This window comes from Epinephelus moara, chromosome 6, assembly GCF_006386435.1.
Source record: "Epinephelus moara isolate mb chromosome 6, YSFRI_EMoa_1.0, whole genome shotgun sequence".
Classification (NCBI taxonomy): Eukaryota; Metazoa; Chordata; class Actinopteri; order Perciformes; family Serranidae; genus Epinephelus; species Epinephelus moara.
Genome location: NC_065511.1, coordinates 12,888,523 through 12,910,840, shown reverse-complemented (window position 1 = coordinate 12,910,840; position 22,318 = coordinate 12,888,523). Strand labels below are relative to the sequence as shown.

The 22,318-nt window shown below is 41.2% G+C and overlaps 2 protein-coding genes across 4 annotated transcripts in view; both read right to left on the bottom strand.

Annotated features, from left to right (window-relative positions):
• The window catches only part of rspo2 (R-spondin 2), a 76,768-nt gene extending 76,057 nt beyond the window's left edge, over window positions 1-711 (bottom strand). For 2 of the 3 annotated variants that reach the window (XM_050046099.1, XM_050046101.1), the window contains exon 1: window positions 399-711. Coding sequence is in view for 1 of the 3 variants with exons in the window: in XM_050046101.1 (XP_049902058.1) it covers window positions 399-447 (49 nt within the window). In the remaining 2 variants the exon portion in view is untranslated. Of the gene's footprint in view, window positions 1-10; window positions 41-152; window positions 211-398 lie in introns of all 3 variants that reach the window. The other variant, XM_050046098.1, reaches the window with a different exon arrangement.
• Window positions 712-2,578: 1,867 nt separating this feature from the next.
• Window positions 2,579-22,318, bottom strand: part of eif3ea (eukaryotic translation initiation factor 3, subunit E, a) — a 33,954-nt gene continuing 14,214 nt past the window's right edge. Inside the window, exons 6-13 of the mRNA XM_050046815.1 lie at window positions 22,094-22,219; window positions 21,583-21,707; window positions 18,140-18,266; window positions 17,331-17,432; window positions 11,918-12,027; window positions 4,474-4,576; window positions 3,849-3,983; window positions 2,579-2,749 (exon numbers count right to left, since the gene is read on the bottom strand). Coding sequence (XP_049902772.1) covers window positions 2,714-2,749; window positions 3,849-3,983; window positions 4,474-4,576; window positions 11,918-12,027; window positions 17,331-17,432; window positions 18,140-18,266; window positions 21,583-21,707; window positions 22,094-22,219 — 864 coding nt within the window. The 3' untranslated portion in view covers window positions 2,579-2,713. The remainder of the gene's footprint in view (window positions 2,750-3,848; window positions 3,984-4,473; window positions 4,577-11,917; window positions 12,028-17,330; window positions 17,433-18,139; window positions 18,267-21,582; window positions 21,708-22,093; window positions 22,220-22,318) is intronic.

Genomic DNA, 22,318 nt, shown 5'->3' with positions numbered 1-22,318 from the left:
AGTATCTCACCTCAAGGTCCATTTAGAGGCTGCTCTGGAGCTTGAATTGAAAAAATATATGGAAATATAAACATCTGCAGTTCCAAGACAACATCTGTTGTTGAAGATTAGGTGATGTGGTCAGAAGCTCCGGGAAAGTTGGAAAAACTGACCTTCAGGTGAGACTGTTTGTGAACTGCTGGTGAAGAACCATCTATGAACCCCAAACGTCTGATAATCAAAACAACATATTAAAGTCCATCCACAATTTTTCTTTGGAATATGCCACTCTCAACCCCTGTAGGCTTGAGAAAAGGCTTTAAAAAGTTTGTAGTTTTTGCTCTGTTACAGAACACAGAGGCTGTAAGTCAGCTTGAAAACAGCAACCTAAAAAAATTATATATATATCAATTACTCACCTCTGTTATGTTGAATTTGAGAAGAAAACCTTGTTTCCCTCACATGCATCCACAGTGAACGAAGAATCCAAAAACGGAGAATATACTTGATGAACTTAAGTAAGGAGGGCTGTGTTTAACAACAGCAAAACTACATTAAAAAATGTACAAACTCTCACACAAATCAGTGCAGTATAATCCAAGTCTCATTATCCAGTCGTATGCTCAGTACTTCCCAAACATACATACATTTTCGCTAAAACCTTGCTATTTAAAACACTTCGGCACAAACAGTGTCACACAGGGATGAGAAGCATGCCTGGGCATGTGCTTGCCTTTGAACTTTGTGCAGAGTTCAATCCCACTTGCATAGGCACACTACTTTTATGCATGATGAAAGAGTTTGTAAACAAATGTTTTGCTGCTGTTGAACGTCATCCTCTCTATTCACTCCAATTTATCGAGAATTTTTGGTTTTTGGATTCTTCATTCACATGAAGGCACATGAGAAATCCAGTTTTCTTCACAAATTCAACGTCACATGGGGTGAGTAACTGATATATTAAAGAAAGAAATGATTTGTGGGTGAAGTATTCCTTTGAAATTCACTGACAGTTACGAGATTATGGATTAAGACATAATGTCTTAATTCATAATTGCATATTATGCTCCCTGATTTACTTTATCAGCTCCTGCTGTAAGCCACGGGGTTGAACACAAAGATTTCTGCCAAAGTTATAACAGTTTTGGTTATTTCATCAGAGATTTCGGTTTTTAAGTTTTTGTGGTTTGAAGTGGGCGGGGCTTTGTATGAAAAATGTGATGTCACAAACCCTGGTGTATCAATAATAATTTAGAAATATTTTTTAACTAAATTGTTGTAGGATTCTAGTTAAACCAAGCAAGAGAAAAATAGTTTTTGACTGTTTAACTATTAATAAGATAATGAATCAATGCATTTAACTTGACTTTTGTCTGAACTTAGACTCTGACTGTTTATTTACTATAGTTATGAGTAATGTTAGAGACAAACGTAAGATCCAAGACCAAATTTTCAGGGGCTTTATGTCAATATGCTGGTAAGATTTAATATTTTAAAAACTGATAATTAGCATGTTATTCCTAAAAACACATTCAGTGAGCTCCACCGTTCAGACATGTCACAGTTCCCACCTTGGAGCACAGCGGTTGGCAGCGAGCTCTGACTTATTATAGGTTAAAACAGAACAAATGGAAACAAAAACAGAGCAGCGCTGAATGACTGGAGCGTCATGCTCTCTGTCCGTGGATACAGACGAGGTGCATAAACCACCTGCATGTGAAACAGTACTGACTGACATACAGCAGCGCAGCTTCATTACCTCTTAAAAGATGTTTATGGCCACTGTTTTGTACATTTTCTTTGGTTACGATGTAATGATTCATCTTGTAGTCAGTTGCTTCAGTTTAAAGGCTGAAAACTCTTCAGGCCATTCTCAAAAGTTAACAGAGAAAATACATGCAACTCCTATGATTGACCTTTTTCTTCTTGTCTAAACAAAACAATGCAGCATTTCTGTTAGAGTCTGGTCATAGCTTGAAATATTACTAATGTGCACATACAGGTGCACTTTCCAGACTTGATTTAGCCTAACAAAGCAGGTGTATTTCCACATAAACTCCTTGTTTAATAGTTAAATTATATGTAAGAAGAATCAAATTAGAGACATGGGAAGGAATGAAAGCCTGTTTGTGATGAAGAAGGAGGGACAGAGAGTCAGAGGACTGAGTTATGAGAAGGTCGAAAGCAGAGAAGAGCGGGGGTGGGGTTGGGACATTAAAAAGATTGTGTCCGTCTGGCTAATGGTTCTTTATGGCTCTCTCATGTCCTCAGATGGGCAGAATGACTGGCAGAGAGTGTGACCACTGCTAACTGTACATCACCTCTGTTTGCCCCCTCCAGCTGACGTCCCACTCAGCGAGACCGCCTGCCATGGTGAAGCGGACCACTGAAACACCATAAAACCAACAGACTAAACAGCCATTCATCATTACTGCGCACACATGAGCCTGCATCACACGCAGCAGTCTTAACTGTCCCACTCAGTGACTCAATGCGCACATTAAAACTTCATCAAGTATTACCGATACAAAAAAGCCTGACCACTCAAACCTCAACCGCCGTTTGTAATGTCCAGAAATAAGGCAATCATGGGTGAAAATGGTTTTGTTGGTCACTTTTTATTGAATTGGTGATGACTTGAACCAAGTGCAAAACAGCACTGGGCTCCTTGAGATACAAGTGTGGAAAAAAGATGTAACACAATGAGTTGGATGGATCCATCTTCCACGTGTGGCTAAAATCCAGATTCCTGACCTGCCCAGTTTGGTGTCTGGAAGAAAACCGTGAAGAAAACATCAAATTAGACCATTTGTAGATCACTGAGACCGATCAAAACATAATTTTGTTGTTGACTGTGGGAAATGTAAAAAAGTAACATACATGTGCAAGCAGTTAAGTGCTGACGTTTTTGCTGTGTGAGCTGACAGGGACCCTAAGCAGCCGTCCCAGATGGTAGGCAGTAAATGTTCTCTATATGTAAGTGATTTGTAGCCTTGAGGACAGCAGGATGTAATGCTGCTCTGTGAGTTGTTTGCAGCCTCTTTTGTCTAATTACAAAAACTCCTTAATGAGGGGGGCCTTTGCTTTTTTTACAGGACAGGATTATGGCAGCACTCCTGCTGCAGATATTCAAACAATAGGGAGGAGGGTAATTGAGCACATCAAAAGATAGCCACTCGAGAGCTGCACAGTTAAAAAGTGAACATTTAACATGTCTGTTGTAACTCCGCGGCCTTGGTGCTGTCAGGTGTTGGGCCCATCAATCTCATCTGACAGACGTGCACGTCTTCAGGGAGCGGGGAGTTTTGTTGAAGCAACAGCTCCAGTTCAGAGTATGTGCGTGACATTCTGTGTCGGGCTTGAACAGTCTACATACCACTAAAACACACAAGGTCAACATCAAAAACACACTTAAATGGGATGACTGGACCCTGAGCCAGACATCTGCAACAGGTCCTAAGTGCAGGGAACTCAAGGCTTTAAGTAATGTTCACCAAAAGCTAGTGTGAGGGTCCACCTTATTTACGTTGCTGAGCTGAGTCACAGAGCTCAGGCATCGTTTTATGGTTGTTTGGAATCTACCTTGTCATTAGGCCTTTGAAGAGCAATGGAGGGATGAAAGCGTTAGCTCTGTTAAACTTGCTCTTACTGGCTTATTTCGTGTAAAGAGGGCTTTTGTTGATGGTTGTTCATCAACATTCTTTAGCCTTGTTCTTTCGAGCTGATCATTTGAGGCACTTTGAACTGCCCTGAGTTCATGTTGACCTTCTAGCAATCTGATCGGTTCAGAGAGGGATGTTTGCCTTAAGCGACAAGCTCGGAATGGTGGCTGTGAGCATTTTTGTATGTACAGTGCGTGTGTTAGTCACCTCAGTCTTGGTGCTCTGGGCCTGCTTTTTCTCAATGTTCATGGCCAACATTTGGCTGCGGAACGACAGACTCTTGGTCTTCTCAATCACCTGCTGGTAAGGTGATACGGCGTTGTTCCCCATGACCACATGGCCCTAGACATACGGACAAAAAGGGTCAACAGATTCACAATAACAACCAATAAGCCAATCACATTTGGTCTTGCAGACACACCATCCTGCAAACACCAACCAGAAGCGGCTTAGCCACTATTCACATCTACTGTAAGTACATCTAGATAATTCTATGTCATTCTGGAGGACTGGGCTATGATTTGCTGATTACAGAGAACTGTTGTGATGTGTATGCCAAAACATGCAGGTTCAACATGAAGCCTCACAAACGGGACCAAACAAGGATGAGATATTGTGGTTACAATGTCCTTACAGTCTACCCTTCAATTACAAAAATCAGGACATAAATAATGCTTCTATATCTCTCTGAGGTCACACAGGAGGAGCACCTAAAAAGGCTATATGACTGTCACTACCACCCCCAGTTTGTAAAGGGCTGTTTAAAAAGCTTTGAGTAATTAGTTAAGTGCTATGCAAACTGACTGAGGAAGAAGAAGACAGAGGGTCTCACCAGTTTGGAGTCAATCTTTGCATCCAGCCTGGCATTACGGATAAGATTGACGATCCATCTCTCAGCATCTTCAGGCGTCATGTTCAGTTTGTCTGCCAGCATGCTGTTGAGGAAACAGAGACACATGAGGCTCAAACTTGGGTATAAGACAACAGAAAGGGTAGGAAGGTTTGTCTCAGTGCCGGGCAAACTGTTCCAAAAATAAAGAGGATACTCAAGGATGCAGACCCTGACTGACTCAGTCTGTACAACTGCTAGCCTGGGACTACTATTAGGGTGTAAGGACCTCATATCATTTACAAATTATCCCCACATTATCTTTTAAAGGGATAATAAAATTCACCAAAATCACTTGTGCTTTAGATTAGTGACCCACCAATTTAGTAAATCCAAACCTTAAGTTTGCACTGAGCATGTATTAAAATCTTACTTCACATATTCCACAATATGGTCTTACTTTTTAAGCCATGCTAGCAAATTTTTAAGCCAGCTGGATGTCAGTTGTTTTACATCTACCAGATGGACTAATGCAACAATTTTGTGCAGGCACACATGGTTCACAGATAATATCTCCTAATGACTTTGGTGACTCCTCATTTTTTTCTCTAGTGCCATCATCAAATTCAAAATTTCCATTATCATAACGCTTTGGTTTATGACTAAAGACCTGCAAAATGAATCAGCCTCTGCTGTACTTTGTGTTTTGTGCTTCTTGGGAAATGTTAGCAGCATGCTAATACACTTGACTAAGATGGTAAACGTCATATGGATTACTTCTCTAAACACCAGCATGTTGGCACTGTGACTGTGAGCATTTTAGCACGCTGACATTAGCATAGTAGCATTTAGCTCAAAGCACTGCAGCACAAGCATGTTCTTGTTCACGTGACACATGGCTAAAAAATGCCATTTCATGATATACATAAAATAAACCTGAAATTAGTCCTGTTAGCATCACTTGAGTACCCCTGTCTTTACTAAAAAGCCTAAATGGGCTAATCTGCAAAGGACTTTTTAAAATCCCAAACAGTCCTCTGCAATTACAACCATCCTTAAGATTATGGTGCGTTCCATTTGCAATGGGAAGTTGAAATTTCCAGGTTTCCAGTTGGAATTTTCAACTGGATTGCCCCCTGCAGTTGGATTTCCAATTCGGAGAGTCAGAAGAACATCACCAACCCCAACCTCAAAATCCAAGATGGCTGCTCTGTGCATCAACAGTAGTCAAAGCTGTACTAATATGCTTTTATTAGAACTTCTGTCTTATCTGTGTCCTCTTAAAACATGTGTACACACAGTCCTGTCCAACTTCTATCTGTGGACATCTTGCTACGATGTTTGCATGCACGATATACAGTCTCACGCGGTGTTATCAACTGGTATTGCTAACGATGGCTAACCTGGCTAAACTGGTATCTCTAAAAACACCTTGGTTTTTCCGACTTGGACTGGAACGCACCAACTCGGGCGCCATTCCCAGCTCCAACCTCCGACTTCCGAGGATAATGGAATGCAGCATTAGTCCTTTGCACACAGTGACTTCAATTAAACTGGGCTGCTGTCTGAAAATGTTAATGCATATATGAAATATGTAATAGCACCAAATAACTCTCAGTTGACTGAACACTACATTATGATGGATGATGCACATTAGGTGCCAAGTGACTGACTGTCATTATTTTCATTTGACAGCGCTAATACACGGCCAACATATTGCGTTCAGGCAAAAGGTGTACAACATGAAACACCCCCCAAAAAACACTTCTAATGGTCCTCTACTAATGGAGGCTTGATTTACAGACTTGTTTGAATAACTCAATTAGAAGTGCTGGGACTACCCCATGTTGTGAGCCTCTGTGGTTACTTATCCTTTTATATGTTTTTCTTGTACCCCTGTCCGGGAGACACTCTCTTCCCACCTGGCTGGTAAAGCTTGTCATGACAAACTGGTCAAACAGTGACTGTCCCTCCAAATGAAAGCCAGGTTGGAGAGCGGCCTGCTCTTTGATAGAGCTAGACATGGATGTGTCACAGCAGAGGGAGGGGAGGTATGAGGGTGGCTGGCATTCTTTGATCCAAAGCTTTCCCCAGTGCAGCTGGCTTCCCTTGTGGCTTTCAAAATAACTAGACCTCCCCTCGATACCCCAATCTAGACCCCCTTCCCCCTGTGTTTCCTGCCCCCTTCCTCCTGTCTGACCCCCACCACCCTCCACGCCTACCACATTTCATATAAGGGCCCCAATAAATATCCTCAACCCCTGTGTGCACTGCCCACAATTACTGCAGTAACCCTACCTCTCATCTCAAAAGCAAGACACCGACCCCTCCCACCCCTACAAAACCTTACACACACATACACACGCATACCTAATGAAATACTGTGGGTACAAATTTGTCATTGTGTACAGCCTCTGTATGTGTGTCTGTTTGTACAAAATAATAGGAGTTATAGGGCCTATATAAAAACCATTTACTCTACTAATTATCACTTCCTGGTCCATTCATCACATTTTGTGAGACTCCCTCAGTGAGTAAGCTAGAATCTGCCCAAACCACACCACTTCTCACGCCATGGCTCGGCAAACACAGAACCCACCACCAGAATTACCAATTCTAACTGTCGCTGTCGCTGAGTCGGACTTATTTAAGACATTCTTTTGGTGGAAAGTAATCTTTGGGATTTGTGATAATGTCTGTCTTACCTCAAGGATAAAAAAAAAGGAAAAAAAAAAGACTACCACTTTCTAACCCATGAATGTTGGTCAAATGGTGGCAAACCCACATGAAGAAGGGAAGTGAAATGATGTCAGTGTCTGGATGGGGCATTAAAAGCGTAAACAACAAATAAAAGCATTACCTCAGCATAATGAGCAAAGTACGGTTTGGTCTCCAAGTGACAGCGCACATCTCTCAACACTTTCACCACAGTAGTGTGATGGAGGAGGTGGATAATGAGATAGAAAAGCACCAGTTGTGAGTTGATTCAGAGTATCTCAGCAGCCCAGAGGAGGGAGAAAGGATACAGAAAGACTGATCAACCTGTCACTCACACCAACAAACTACTAACATGGCTCTGCAGGACGGCTGATTACACCTCAGGTCATCAAAACCTGGAGAAAATGATGCTTGACAATGAAATTGCTGCTATGGATCATTATTGGGAACCTGACAAGTTTGGAAAAGTGTCAGCTGTCTAATGACGCAAGTTTAGGTTGTGATGGATAACACATGTCTGCAATCACAGAGAGACACTGCGGAAATCAAGGATTTTAGTCTGCAGGCCTAAATGTTACTAATGCAGAGTAAATGGCACACTGACCAGTAGTTGTAGCTCATTTTGATAGCTCAATCAATGAAAGATTTTGATTTGAGTTAGTATTATTTGGATAATGCGATATAATGTCATGTCAAACTACTGAATCAAAAATCACTATCAAGCTGTCAGACACAGTCTACAAATAATGGCTATTATAAGCCTCACGAACAGGATCCGAAATTAACACGCGCCAAATGCCAAATGTGGGTAGATTTTCTGTTTGACGAGTAAATATCAGAAGGCTATCTACCACACTGGTGGGTAAATGTTTTTACCAAAAATCATCATTTAATAAAAAACTATGTTGAGAGTGTGCTGCATTGTGGTGTCATTTACAGGCATGCTGCTCTGCTGCTCCTCGGCTCTCACACACAAACTACGATGTGTTTTTACATGCGTCTAAACAGTGCCACAAACTGACGAATTCAGCTATCTGACACTCAAAGCAGCCCAGCCCTTAGTAATGCGTAACCTCAAGCCTTACTAAAATGTAAACAGGTGAATTATACAAAAGAGAAACCCCATCCAGCTGTCATGAAGAGAGAAATTAGCTTAAGAGACCAAAACTGTTTTTTCGTACCAGGCTGTAAACATGTTTAATTCTGCTGTAAAGTTGGGGTCTATGAGGATTGATTGGCAAATGGAGCCAGCCTCGAGTGGCCATTCAAAGAACTGCAGTTTTTGGCACTTCTGTCTTGGCTTCATTTTTCAGCCCCAGAGGTCACCACTTGGTCTGAACCAGCACCGCAACTCTTTATTGCCACCCACATTGTCAATGGCAGCTTCACTCTGTTTGTTCTTACCTTTCACAATAAAAGCTCAGAGGGAACTTACTCACATGATGAGGCTGTGGTGATGAGTTATATATCATATTAAATAGTTTCGCTATGGCCTCTTCTTTAAGTTTAACATAATACCTTATGTGTCTTATAAGTGTAATGAAACAAATGTATATGTGACTCAAAAGAACTATTATTTTGGCCAACAAAAAATATGCTGGGTCAGTGAATTTTTTTCCATCTACCCTGTCCAGTGAGTCAAAAAGTCAATTTTGGACACTGCTCACAAATATAATATATATGTTTGTGTAATTATGTGCACCCCTGTATCTTGCTCTAAAACTACAAGAACAATAATCAACATCTGTTTGGAGCACCACCCCTCCACACTCATTGACACTGAGAAACATGCTTTACTTATTCACCTAACAATCAAGTAATCTCAGGCAAATTTGAATAAAATTTGTTATTGGTTCCCATTTTACCCGTGTGATTAAGTGATTGCTGCGCAGGGGTACTGGGTGTTTTGTTTGGCAATTCAGTAAAGTGGGGGCACATGTCAGTCAAGTCCAGGTCAGATATGATGATCAAAACAAACATTATCTGGTTTCCTCAGCGGGGAGTTAAGCTAACCCCTAACCCCTCTAAACGTGATCTGTGCAGCAGCAAACAGAGAACACAGAGTGCCCCAAAAGGCCCAGGGCCTTGGCCTGTACCAGCCAAAGTCCTCTAATCTAATTTATAAAAGAAAGTCTGGCAATGTTTTCCTCCCAGGAAGGACATTTGTATATCAGAGGAGGGTTACTTTATCTCATTGTCTCTCTAAGAGGTGTACAGCAGCTCCCCCTACTTAAACCTTGGGGTTAAAGTAAGAAAAGAGGGGAAGAAAAGACAGAGAGAAAAAGAGGGAGAGCAGGGAATGGGTTGGACTTATACAACCTATACTACTGACATCCTTTGGCCCTTAAGCCAAGCAGACAGCCTCCATGACTGGTTTTATTTTACACAACCATGATCCTGTTCCTTGGGGGAGAGGGGATCACTTTCATTTCGACCCCTTACTCACTCCGGCTCCTGAGCTTTCGACTTCAGGCTAGGGGACTCCTTTGGGTCTTAATACCAACCTCACACTTGAAGAGAGGGGTCAGGCATCGGGGTCTAACTCTGTTAGATGAGAGAAGAGGATGGAGGGGGATCCTTCTCAAAAGTAGCCCCCTTCTTAACATGGCTGGCCTAAAATGAATGCATTGTTAAACACTAACATATGATAGTGTTTGGGAGACTCCAAGCCATTTGGAGCAACCTCGCTTTCGGCTTGGGGTAAAATTGATTTTTCGGGGAAACCGAAATGATCGTGTGGTCTTTTTAATGACTCAATTGTGAGGTGGAAAGATCTTCAGTGTTGCATCCAAATACACAAGACGCTGCTTCCAACTACGAGTGAGCTGTTGTGTACAAATACAATCTAGTGATGAGGGGGAAAAAACTGCCCAAATGATCATGTGTCTGAAGCGTTTACTCAAAATGTCAAAGGACAAGTGTGCATTTGAGGTCAAAGCAGGGTCTCGCCACTGAAACGTTCATGGAGGGACTAAGGAAATAAACCCTGTAAATCAAACAAGGAAAACAAAGCTAAATTGGAAACACACACCCGGGACACTGAAAAGTCTAGACAAAAGGATGTGTGTGACTTCAATTACAAGTGCAGGCTGAATCACATTTTCACTGCCTACAGTAGGTTTTACATAAGGCTTTATTGCATACAATAACTCAATTACGCCAACTTCTGGTCTACTTTCGTGTCCTGAGCTGTAGGCAAAAGGCGAGCTAAATATCTGTGAAACCATCATGGCCAACAGCTGTAAAAATGTCCTCATTAAAAACAGCCATCAAATTCATTTGAGTCCACGCTTGGGTGCAGAGGGCTTCTGGGTAGAGGACTAATGACTTGGAATTTGGGTGTCTTTCAAAAATAGACATGTTCTGTCCATCATCACAACACCACCAAAAATAAACAGAAATCCCTCGCACTGCCCCTGATATGTGTCCCTGCTTTAGAAACCTCAACAGACCAGAGCACAAGACACAGAAAAAAAGGTGAAAAGTAGAAAAATCACCGTTCGACTTCCTCTTTCTGTGTTACCACTAACCTTTGTGGTCCTTAACAAGTAAATGGATCCAATTGCAGTAAGTCTGCCAAAAAGAACCAGGACTCCTAATCAATTCCAGACAATCTGCAACTGGAGATTTCGACAGGGCCTGATCATGTTCCACGGTTCAACCTTGACTACAGACCTCCATGGCTCTATAAAACAGGCAATGCAATCATTTTCGTGTCAACAGAAGTAATTCATTCCCTCTTTCCACTGAGCATCATGTGTTTGCGGACCATATTTGAAATGCAGACCTTCCTTCAAATCTTCAGCATTCACAATATGCCTGAGGGGCAGAATATTATGAATACAGCCTACTGAAAGCAGTGGTAAATCTGTACTGTAAATTATTGAGGAAACTCAAAAAGACTTACAGATGCATTTCCAAATATCAGAGATTAGATGCAGCAACAAGCACAAATCCACCGTTACAAAGATGGGGATTAATAGCTGAGAAGGGTGAATGCTATGTCTTTATCTTTGTCACTCTCTAAAATTGGTGTAAAGAGGCAGCCAAATCCTATAATCTCTCTTAATTGCAGACAATTACTATAATCTTTTTTTCTTTCCACTAATGCTCACTATAATTAGCATTGAGTAAATTTCTTGGTTTTGGGGAGGCATCCAAGGTCAATTTTATTTTAATGTAAGTAAACTGGAGTTTGAACTACGAGTCAATAGAGACCTACAAAACCCTTTGACCTCGACTTACCCAAAGAAAAGGAGCTGAAAGGTTCCTGCGTGTTACAGCAGCTGGAAACGTCTAAAGTCGTCTAAACCCTGACCTCTACCTGGGAGAAAACTGTCCAAGAATTGGCCCCGGACAGGTGGTCTTAAAAGTTTAGTGAGCAGAGCAACCTGTGGAGACCTGGAAGCACTTAGACCTCACAATACTTAATCCCCAAGATGTGTGGGGTCAGCATGGCTGTGTGTGGAAGGGGCAATAAACACTTATCTGTTAGGAAAATTCCACAATCACAAATCCTGTGTTCTTACTTCCTGTTTACTGACTGCTTACAAAGTCTAGTGATAGCAAATAGGACTTCCTTAAGGGATGTGTGTCTGAATCCTGCTATGCAACATGGTCAGGATTTATAGGCAACTGTGGTGTGCTCATACACCATAGAGCTCGTAAACGAGAAGTTCAACTTGTAAATGATAGTTGCAGTTATTTTGGATTGTGCTGCGTAACTAACCTGATGCTAATGCACTGGTGAATTCTGCAGAAGGTCTCAAAGATGAAGAGGCGGGCATTCTCAATGAAGTCCTCCAGGCAAGCGACCAAGAAGAAGTCATTCACAAGAACCTAAGAGAGACAGAAACAGGTACATAAGAGCAATGTAAGAACTATACAAAGAGCTATTTCTGTTTGTTTATAGGTTCACCTCAAAGTTTCTCTTACAACAGTTTAAGGTTTGAGTAAGGCCAAACAGTTAAATATGTGCAGCCAGAGCTTTCCTCAGACTCATTAGGGCAATCAAGCTGGAACCTTCAGACTGAACAGCAATGGAGAGTCATGAGTGTAGCATTACAAGTTTCAATCGGTCTGCTTCTAGGAATTCATGTCTTATTCAATTAAGGAAAAAATCTATTCACTGAAACCAAATTCCAATCCATTTTTGATAAACAGTCAGAGTAAACAGGGAGGGGAGGACCATACTAGCTACATTTACAGTATCAAAAAGTTTGTTTAGTCAAGCTCCCTTTATAAGGTAGTAAATAATCCAAGGCCCTGCAAGGTGCTACAACCAGAGATGAAACAATAGGAACATTTTATCTCCCAGTTATAGTGGGCAACATTATCACAGTTATCAGTATTATCATGGTATTGTTAATATGCGCAGAAATGCTCAATAAGTGCTGATACACAAACTGAAATCATCTTATCAAGTTTTATTTTACCATGGTGCATAATCAGCCTATTTAACAAAAAAAAAAATACTACAAGTTGCACCTGCACCTGAGAGACTGTTGCTTCACTTGGCTGATGCTGGACTGTATTTGCTAGAGGTTTGGACTCAAGTCAAATGACTTCTCGAGTCAAATGACAAATGAAAATTTGGTGGCTTCAGATTTGACTTGACAAAATCAAAACTTGGCCTTTAACCCCAGTGACTCGTGACTTCACTTGGACTTGAGCCTTAAGGCCTGAAAATACTTAATCCCTCCCCCCAAAAGATTAAAAAGTATGTGATTTAAGGAGTGTGCCAAGAATCAATTGATTTCCCTTCATTTCTAGAATTAACAAATGCTAGTCATTCCCAGCATGTTGACACTAAATTCCCCTGAACCACTACGTTTGAACCAATCTGAAAGCATCCAACCAAGTTGCAGAAGAGAACCATAAAGAAATAACGTCATGTTACTGAGCGTCAGTTGGAAAAAATTATACCAAAAATAATTTTTTTATGTACAAAAACTCTGCAATGGTTACCAAAATGAATTGCAGAATATACAAAGTGCAGCTCAAACATTATAGACAGAGATGCAACAACTTCCAACAAACTTGTTTTAACAAATACATACACATATTTGAAAGCGCTGATGATTTTTGTAACTTTTGATATATTATTACTCAAAATGGCAGAACATTTGGTGTAGAGCACATTATGACAAAACCCAAAGTTTAGTACTCGGGATTTGACTTGGGACTTGTCAGTTTTGACTTGGAACTTAACTTTGAGTTTATAGCAAAGACTTGAGACTTGCTTGTGACTTGCAAAACAATGACTTGGTTCAATCTCTGGTATTTACCATGAGTTTTTAAAGTGTGGTAATTAAACCTGATGTAAATGATGATTCCAAACGGTAATACTAACCGTCAGGGATTTAATTGTGCTTTAATGTCAAACTGGTAACCGTTTCATACCTTGCTTCAGGCCAACCACAAATCTCCAAATTTTAAAACCACCACATGATGATGACGACAATACAGTAAGCACAGAGTAAGCCATAGAGATGACCACATTGCCTGTGACTTATCCCCAGTCATCTGGTCCAGTGGTTTAGTGTTAACTCCACTGTGCTGGATCGCCAAATTTCACAGACAGTCCACCAACAACTTTACCACCACCAGTCCAAATAAACTCATAGATGAGAGGTCTTCTCAGTCGTCCTTACACTGTAACACCTGTGGCTTGTTACAGTAAGAAATACAGCTGTGCTCGGACTCTTTGACAGTGCTGCATATGGCCAATTCATCTACTGTAAATGTTCATGACCTAGCTATGGCCCCAGAGGTATCACTGTGTGAAATGCTCCTATTTCTCAGTGCTTGCTGCATTCCAACTCTCCATCAAGTGCTATTTCACATCACAGACCTCCATCTTCAAAAGTTCTCCAAGAATTACCAGCTCTTTGTTTGCTTAAGCTTAGAAAGCTGCTATCTGCCCAGAGTTCTGCTTGAATAAATCCCAACTACATGGCGCTATCAGGCAACGCACATTTCAGCTATGACAACGCTTATCTAAGGCTGATAAACTTTGAACAGTTAAGTGCCCTAATTACTGTCATCTGGGATTCAGACCACAAAGCTTAAACAAATTCTGAAAGGGGCTTGAGAAGCCCTTTTATGCGAAATCTGAGGGCCTGACTATAGGTAGTCCTAAACATTTCATTCTTTGACATGCATGCATCCAACATCTGACAGTGATTCCAGAATTGGGTGGAGTGGGAAAGAAACAAAGAGAAAAACCTGTACAGCCTGAACAGGACTATTTAAACCAAGCGAAACCATTTGAAAGCACTTGGCCCAAACTATTATACAGGGTACAGTGAGCTGAAGACAAGAGAGCTGAAAACAATACCCATATCTTGCTATTACAGCAATCAGTTAATAGATGGGTGCCACTCTTCTCAATGGCTCAAAATTGATGCATTACAAATGCTCATCAAGACAGGAGCCCATCCCAATGGGGTATCCGTTTACCTCAATCACTCCACGGTCTGTGAAACATCCCTTTACCTCTGATATAATGTGCTCTTTAAAGGCTTGCGTGTGAATTTTTGCAGGGGGAAAAAACTGCATTACTGACTTCGAACAAAACCAATTTGGGTAAATGTTTGCAGACTATCACAGGTAATGCATCAAAGGTGCTGTAAAACATTTTTGGAACCACCCACCTCGCTAGACCTCCTTGTGAACTGAATGAGGTCAATAGAGGGCTTTTTGTGCCTACTGGACATGCTCTGATAAGACTGACAGGTAGGCCAGTGTTAAAAGCACCTGGGATAATTTGGGCTCTGACCTGAGAGGTAGTCGGCTTTTGAGCATCTGTTTCAACCACAGTAGAGCCTTTTGTAAACAGAACCCTATGTGGCGAGGTCAAGACCGACCCAGAGAGTTCCTAAAATGTACATGCAAGTGTTTAACAAGGCTGGTGATTGAGGACGTGTGTCACGTCTTAGCTGAAATAGGATACAGCCCTAATATTGTTGATAGTACATGTCATCATTTGGAGATAGCCCCTGGAGGCCTTTGCACAGGAAAAATCTCATTTTCTCCTGGAACATGCTTTGGATTTTTTTCTGACCATGAACAGATTTTTTGGAGGCTCTAACTAAGTAAAAACAAATCTGCTGAAGTGAGTTTAGTTATAACTTCCTCATCTGTTAAATGGTGATTTGGGAAGCTACAGACTCTTTGTATTAGTTTAAAAATAGGTTAAAACGAAACGGAACCGCCAGTAAACCGCTGACATGATTTATAAACATTTACTCCTGGGAAAGAGCCATTTGATCAGGCCAGATGTTTTTCATTTTGAAGGTTTATCGTTGAGAGGCAAAAGATGAAAAAGGGGCCAAATAACCCAGAGTTTTGCCTTTTATTCCTCCGCAGGTCCAAATTATCAAGTCCGCAGGGAAAACCAAATTACAGTGTGTATACGAAGTTTGAACTAAGAGATCAAGTTACACAAAATATACATATAGCACCATTTAGGACACCTGCTCACTCTCTAAATCCGGTTACTGTCCACTGAATGTTTACCCAGAACCTGACCAGCCCCTTGTAATAGGGTCTGCTGGACTTATGCCATCAATTCAACACAGCATTTGTCATTATGTTTGTTGTTAAGACATTACTGTTATTGTGTCCACCTGCTGTATCTAACTCAATGGCAATGCAATATAGCAAACCACGGTGGCAGCATTTCAGAAGACTTTATATATATATATATATATATATATATATATATGCATACTACATTTACCGCCTTGCAGTTGCATGCCTTCACCAACCAGTCAGGTTACAGTTACAGTTTACGTCCATGTCTGTCCAGTCTCGTATGTAGCCCTGACAGGTGACAATGCTTCAAATATGGATGCTGCTGCAAAAAAAAGGCTACAAATTCTAAAACACACACATCTAAAAACCAGTGGCAGAGAAAATCTATACAATATCAGCACAGTTTCAAAGTGGAGACCCAAGATTAGAGTCACCAATTCAGTATCTGACAATGTCTCCTCTCAGTTATGGTGTTAAATAATAGCCAGAAAAGTGTTTTTGCAAAACATTATGATGTCACAGTGAAGCTGACCTTTGACCTTTTGGTTAAAAAATGTCATCACTTCATCGTTCTATCCTATTACACATTTATGTCCTTTAACCACCAAAATCTTTTCAATTCATCCTTGAGTCCAAGTGGACGTTTGTGTCAAACCTAAGGAAATTCCTTTAAAGTGTCACTGAGATATTGCGCTCATGAGAATGGGATGGAGGAGAGGTCACAGTGATCTTGACCTTTGACCACCAAAATCAAAACAGTTCATCTTTGAGTCTAGGTGGACAATTGTGTAACATATGAGGAAATTCCTTCAAAGTGTTCTTGAGATATTGCGTGAAAGGTTGAAAGAAAGAATAGGACGCTTAAGGCACACCACATTTTCTTGATTGAAAAATGAACAATACTTTATACTAAACATTTTCATTTTTTAATACTGTATCAAAGAGCAAAAGAAGTATGTCCTAATTTATTTTTTCCTCTGAGCTGTATACATCATTTCATTTGCAGTCACTTTTACAGTGTTCACTGTGTGTTCGGCTTTGTAGTCAACAAAGAAAAAGGACTTTTTTATTCTCACGTCAAGGACTACAGTTACATTTAGCCATCACAAACCAAAATTGAAATAAATACTCTAAATAGGGGTGCTATGACAGATCTCCCCCTTAAAACGAGTGTCTGCGTGCCTCTGCGGAGACTTTTGCATATAAAGCTTTTACTGTTAACTACTAGCCTGATGGGTCAATTACAGGCCACAGTAAAATCTGACTGAAGCCTGAGTCATACAGTGTCCAAGAAGACCTCTATATCTGACAGCATGATACAAGGCACAGACTATCAGGCTTCTGTCTGAACAGGACCCACGCACAAGTTCAGCAAATAGAAACGCTGTGCGATCAGACAGAAGGTCAGACAGAGATCATATGATTACGATGTTTACTACGATACCCTGTGTGAAAGTTCAGGAGGCTGACCTGCAAATCTGAGGTCCTCAGAAGACTTCTTATTGTCATGGAGAGGCACAATACACTGAGACCAACTGCTTCTCATAGTTTGAGAATGAAAGATTGACATGAATGTTGGTGAGGTTGCTGAAGTGGTTACTCACCGACTCACACTCCCTGAGTTTCTTCTGGGCACTGTCAAAGTCAAAGTTGACATAGAGGCACTCCACAAACTCTGTGATTGGATCTTTGTAGGTGTAGGATTCCTGAAAAAGTAGAAATAAAATAAAATTGTTATGCCCAGATACATTTATACAGCTGTGTTATGTGAACAGCTATGTGAACAGATTAAAGCAAACATATAATTAGACAAACATCATGAAGTGTACATGTGATTCATGTTTCTTTTCAATCCAATAGCAATCACTAATATCAGTATGAACACATTCAGAAAATCCTAGTTTGGTTTAAGACGCTGACAATAATAACCATGTAGTCACAGTTACCACCTGCTGGGCACAATAGCTAAATAAACATATCATTTTACAAGGACTTGAGTGAAAACACATTCTGAACTCTGAACAGTTCCAAATCATGCTTAGAGACAGAGACCCATCCTGACCTGGGGCCACAGAGTAGAGAGCACTGGGCACATGTTTTAGTGATTATCAATAACCCACCAAGACAGTGCTTAGATCTCTAAAGTAGCTACTGTCATGTGTGGAAGAGGCATCGGTACACTGCAGTCAGGCAACTCACTACCATTCATCAAAAGTAATGGGTTCAAGGCTTTTCCAGCTTGGAACCAAACCCATAAACACTCCCTGAGCTTAAAGGAAAGCGTTAGCAATACTATTGGGTTACATGGTCAGTTACTCATCCTCCAAAGCCTGTACACCCTATGAGCAATGACCTGATAACTGTGTGCGCTCTGTAAACACCAAGAGGTAACAAAAAAACCATAGTGTTGTACCTGCTGAATGACCTTCACCAAATCCTTCAGGACCTGCCGACGCTTGCGGACATCCTTGTTTGTAATGATCGCTGTGGTCAGGTAACGCAAGATGTGTGGGCACATAGTCTGGATAGCATTGAGGTATCTGGAATAAGAGAGGATAAAGGTAATCGCTTATCAGACTGATGTAAGAAAAGACATGATCTTTACAAGGACACATAATATAACATTTTGGCTGCCTATTGGGCTCCTGGCATTTAGAAAAGAGGAAAAGCCTTTGGAGCTAATACAGATAAATGTCCTAACAGGACCCTCACTTCTGGACATGGGTCCCAGCTTTAAGCTGTCTCTTTCATTAGTGTCCTATGAGAGGGAGGAGGAAAAGGAAACCCTGGCAAGAAGATACAGATCAGTGAGCAGGGACCTGCCCAGTGGCTGAAACCCAATCCATCAGGGACTGATGTTTCAACCACAGGTCAACTGGCTAAGGGCTGAACACAAGAGACAGGACGCTGTTACAGACGGATTCTAATCCCACACCAACTCTGGAGACAGTGTTCTGCAAAAACATGAAAGGTCTACACACACACAAGCACACACCACTCTCCTTGTCAAGAAGGCAATCAATCGACATTAACTGTATCACCAAAACTCCTTATTGGTTTCTACATATCTATATTTGAACTTTAACCCTCCACTCAACCCGAAATTGACCAAATTAAATCTAAAAAGAGGAAGTAGAGTGGGCCCCTTCAGTTTAATTAGCTGAAACAATTAAAGGGACAGGGGACCTGTGGCAGTAGTGAAGTTGAGTCTAAAAACAGCAGTGGGCTGTTTGGCAAAGCCATCGTCATTCTGGTTTGAGGAGAGCTCTCTCTCCCCCTCTTTGTAGTTGCTTGACTCCCGTGGACGACCGCAACGCTCCGCACTGTGTTCCTGATTAACTTACACCTACTCACTCTCCAGGGGGGGCTCCAATAGCAAGCAATCTTGCATGAGTCACTGTACCATATCTGGGGGGCATTCACCCTACTCCACTTAGGGGACTTCATCTTTTTCTCTTTTTTTAAGTTTTGAGGCAACAAGCGTCACTGCACTGGTTTGCTGAAGATGCTACTGAGGCATGCAGCCAAGAAATCAAGTATGAGCTCAAATTTCCTCTGTTTGAGGGGGGGGTGTGGAGGAACACAGGAGAGGGACAGGGTAGCAAGGTACCATTTCATGGACTGGAAAAGAAAATCATGTCAAACAACTGAACAAGTGATACAGACAATCAAGCGACTCTGGATATAGCATTGCGGTAGTATTTGCCCAGTTTGCACCTGCATCATACTGGGTTACTGAGCATTGTTTCCCCTAAAGTCAGTGCAGTCTGTCAATAGTACACAAATAAGGCTTTGGCCCAACGTCTGCTGACTGCAGGGGTAAGAGAGGTCATCTGTGGAGCTGAAGGCCAGCCACTGGTCACCAACTTCAGCCAAAGGAAGTACTGGTCAAAAGATGGGAAACAAGAGCCAAGCCTCAGTGGGGAAAACATGAGGTTTCTAGACTGTGAAACTGCAAAGCACACAAAACTACCTCAGTTTGTCCACACAGATGGTTGGGTGAGCTTTTCATGAGTAATTATTGGGCAGGCCTCCTTAATCATCCACAATAAAATTAAAAACTGAGTAAAATTCAGGCAACCAGACATTTGAGTGTGCTGTGTTGTGGTCGCCTGTCATACTGTCTGTGGAACCCAATCATCTGTACAATTATACAAGCCTGCAATCAGAACAGGGGGAGGGAGCAAAGACATCAAAATAGGCAGTGCGCAAATTTTAACACAGTGTATAAAGTTTCCGATCTGTGATACATATGGTCTCGTTCTCGAATTGGAGAGTAAACAGACCGCATGAAAACACACACTTCTGAAACCACTTTAAAAATACCAGCGGGGTTCATGAAGAAGCCCACCACCCAAAAATGTGTTATTACCAAATGGTTTTCTCTGAATCAAGTTAAGGTTAGAAAATGACTGAACTTTTCTCCAAATGCTCTTTGAATCAATTTAATTTTCACTACAACATACTTTAATATGGACCGACAGAATTAACTGATAAAACTTGAAAAATCAAAACCACACACATACTCTACATATCTCATAAATCACACAAAACATTCACACAGATGTCCACAATATTACAATACAACTCGCTCTAAGTATAAAGTGGCAGCTTTAACTATGCTGATCCACCATATGTCCATTTCCAGGCCTGAAAACTTCTGAAAGTAGGGCTGAATTTTACTCATATCTTTTTCCAACCAAAGTAGCTTTGGTTCTTGAACCGGTTCTATTCAGGATTTTTGGAATCTTGGTGCTATCTAACGAACCAGCACGCGTTTCCGACAATTTTTTCATAGAGCCATTGTAATCAAGGATGTGTCACCAACGAAGGGTGCTGCACAATGCACAACAGAGGTAAACTGGAGCAAAGTTGCGTATTAAATTGATTGCCTACCAACTTTTGCTGTCATTACAGATATTTGTTTTTACCAGCAAAAAAAGCAAACTATTCATGAGACCACCGCATGCCCATTTCTCACTTGACTTCTCCATTGTTGCATTCTCAATCCGCTTTTTCCAGTCTGTAGAATATGACACACCTACTGATGTAGTCACCTCAGGTCAAGAAAAAATGGCTATATTTATCTGGTTCCAGCCAAGAACAAAGTTTTCAGGTTCTGAACCAGATTATTTTTGGTTGAAATGCTCTGAACGGTTCAAAACTAGGTGCGGGAACCTCAACAGAACTGGTAAGTGGAAAAGAGGTAACTGTGTCACCACTGCTGACAAAGCCGGAGTAGTTAAAGAGGAACTACACACAAACAAAATATTTCATTGTACACATAATCACATAGATTCTTGCTTGTTGATACAGGTGATTTTTCAAACAAAATTCACATTTTCTATGAAAAAAAAAAAAAAAAAGCATTTTCTGCTCAAAATTAACTTGTGTGCATCTTCTTGGGTTTGTAAGTTCGATTTAGTCAAATCATCTGGACTCTCCCAAACTGTGACAAAATACGCTCGACTTTAAGGTCTATTACATACGTTGGACCCTCAACCCTATGCCACCAACTGAGGTAGCAGTTGCTGCATCAAGTATAAAAATACAGAACATGGGCTAACCATTGCCCAAGTTTGAGCTTCTCATACATAGCTGCCGGTAGCATTAGCTATCTATTAGCAAGGCAGACAGGGCAGCTGACATCTTTAGATTACATTGTACCTTAATAGGCCAACAGACCGAAGGTTCAGACAAGCTACAGAAGTTTGCCTTTCCTGTGGCCCTTGTTTTGTGGAAATGGATCTTATCTTTACAACTACTTCCTGGTATTCTTGCCAAACTTTTGCAATTTCCTGGCTGTACAGGAGGGGGTTAAAACAAGAATTTACATAAAATATAAATGCTACTTACTGTGGCTGATACAGAAAGAGCTCAATGATATTGTCTCTGCCCTTGGGGTGGTTGAAGAAGACAAAGAGAGACCAGTGAATGAGCCATGTCCTTTGCTGGAGTGACTGGAGAGGGGAAGTAACAGACTGGACAGGACAAACATGGAAATACAGGCAGAAGAGAAGAAAGGAAGGAAGGTGAGAAAGAGGCTCCGAAGATACAGAAAAAAAAATCTAAACAAATCTTAAATTCTGATTTTAAATTATTAATTAAATTCACCAGTGCCACAAAAAGGCTGTGCTATTCTCCAGTAAGGCACAAGAAAAAAAGTCAAGTGTTCTTGCCTCTAAATGGCCATCAATCAAACATACAACTACTTCATACTCAAATCCCAGTTAAGTAGTCAGACGAGAGTGTGTGGGTAAGGAGTAAGATGCCACAGCAGAGCTCTACTGAAAGCCAAATGTCAATATGAGAGTCTATGTAAGAGAATCTAAATGTGGTATCAAATTCTGAGAAGTGGGGCATTTACGTTGTTATCGATAGTCTCTCTCAGGCGGGTGAGGTCCTCCATGGCAGCCTCCCAGTTCTGCATCAGGATCTCAGAGGCCAGCTTGCCCCACAGAGAGTTCAGGGCATTCCTGTCCGTAGCTGGGACCTGAGGGGCAGATATAGTGAACTGTTAAAACCTAAAGCAGACAGCACCTCAGCATACAAAACAACAGTTTTTCTACATTCTCCTTTCACAGGTTGGCAG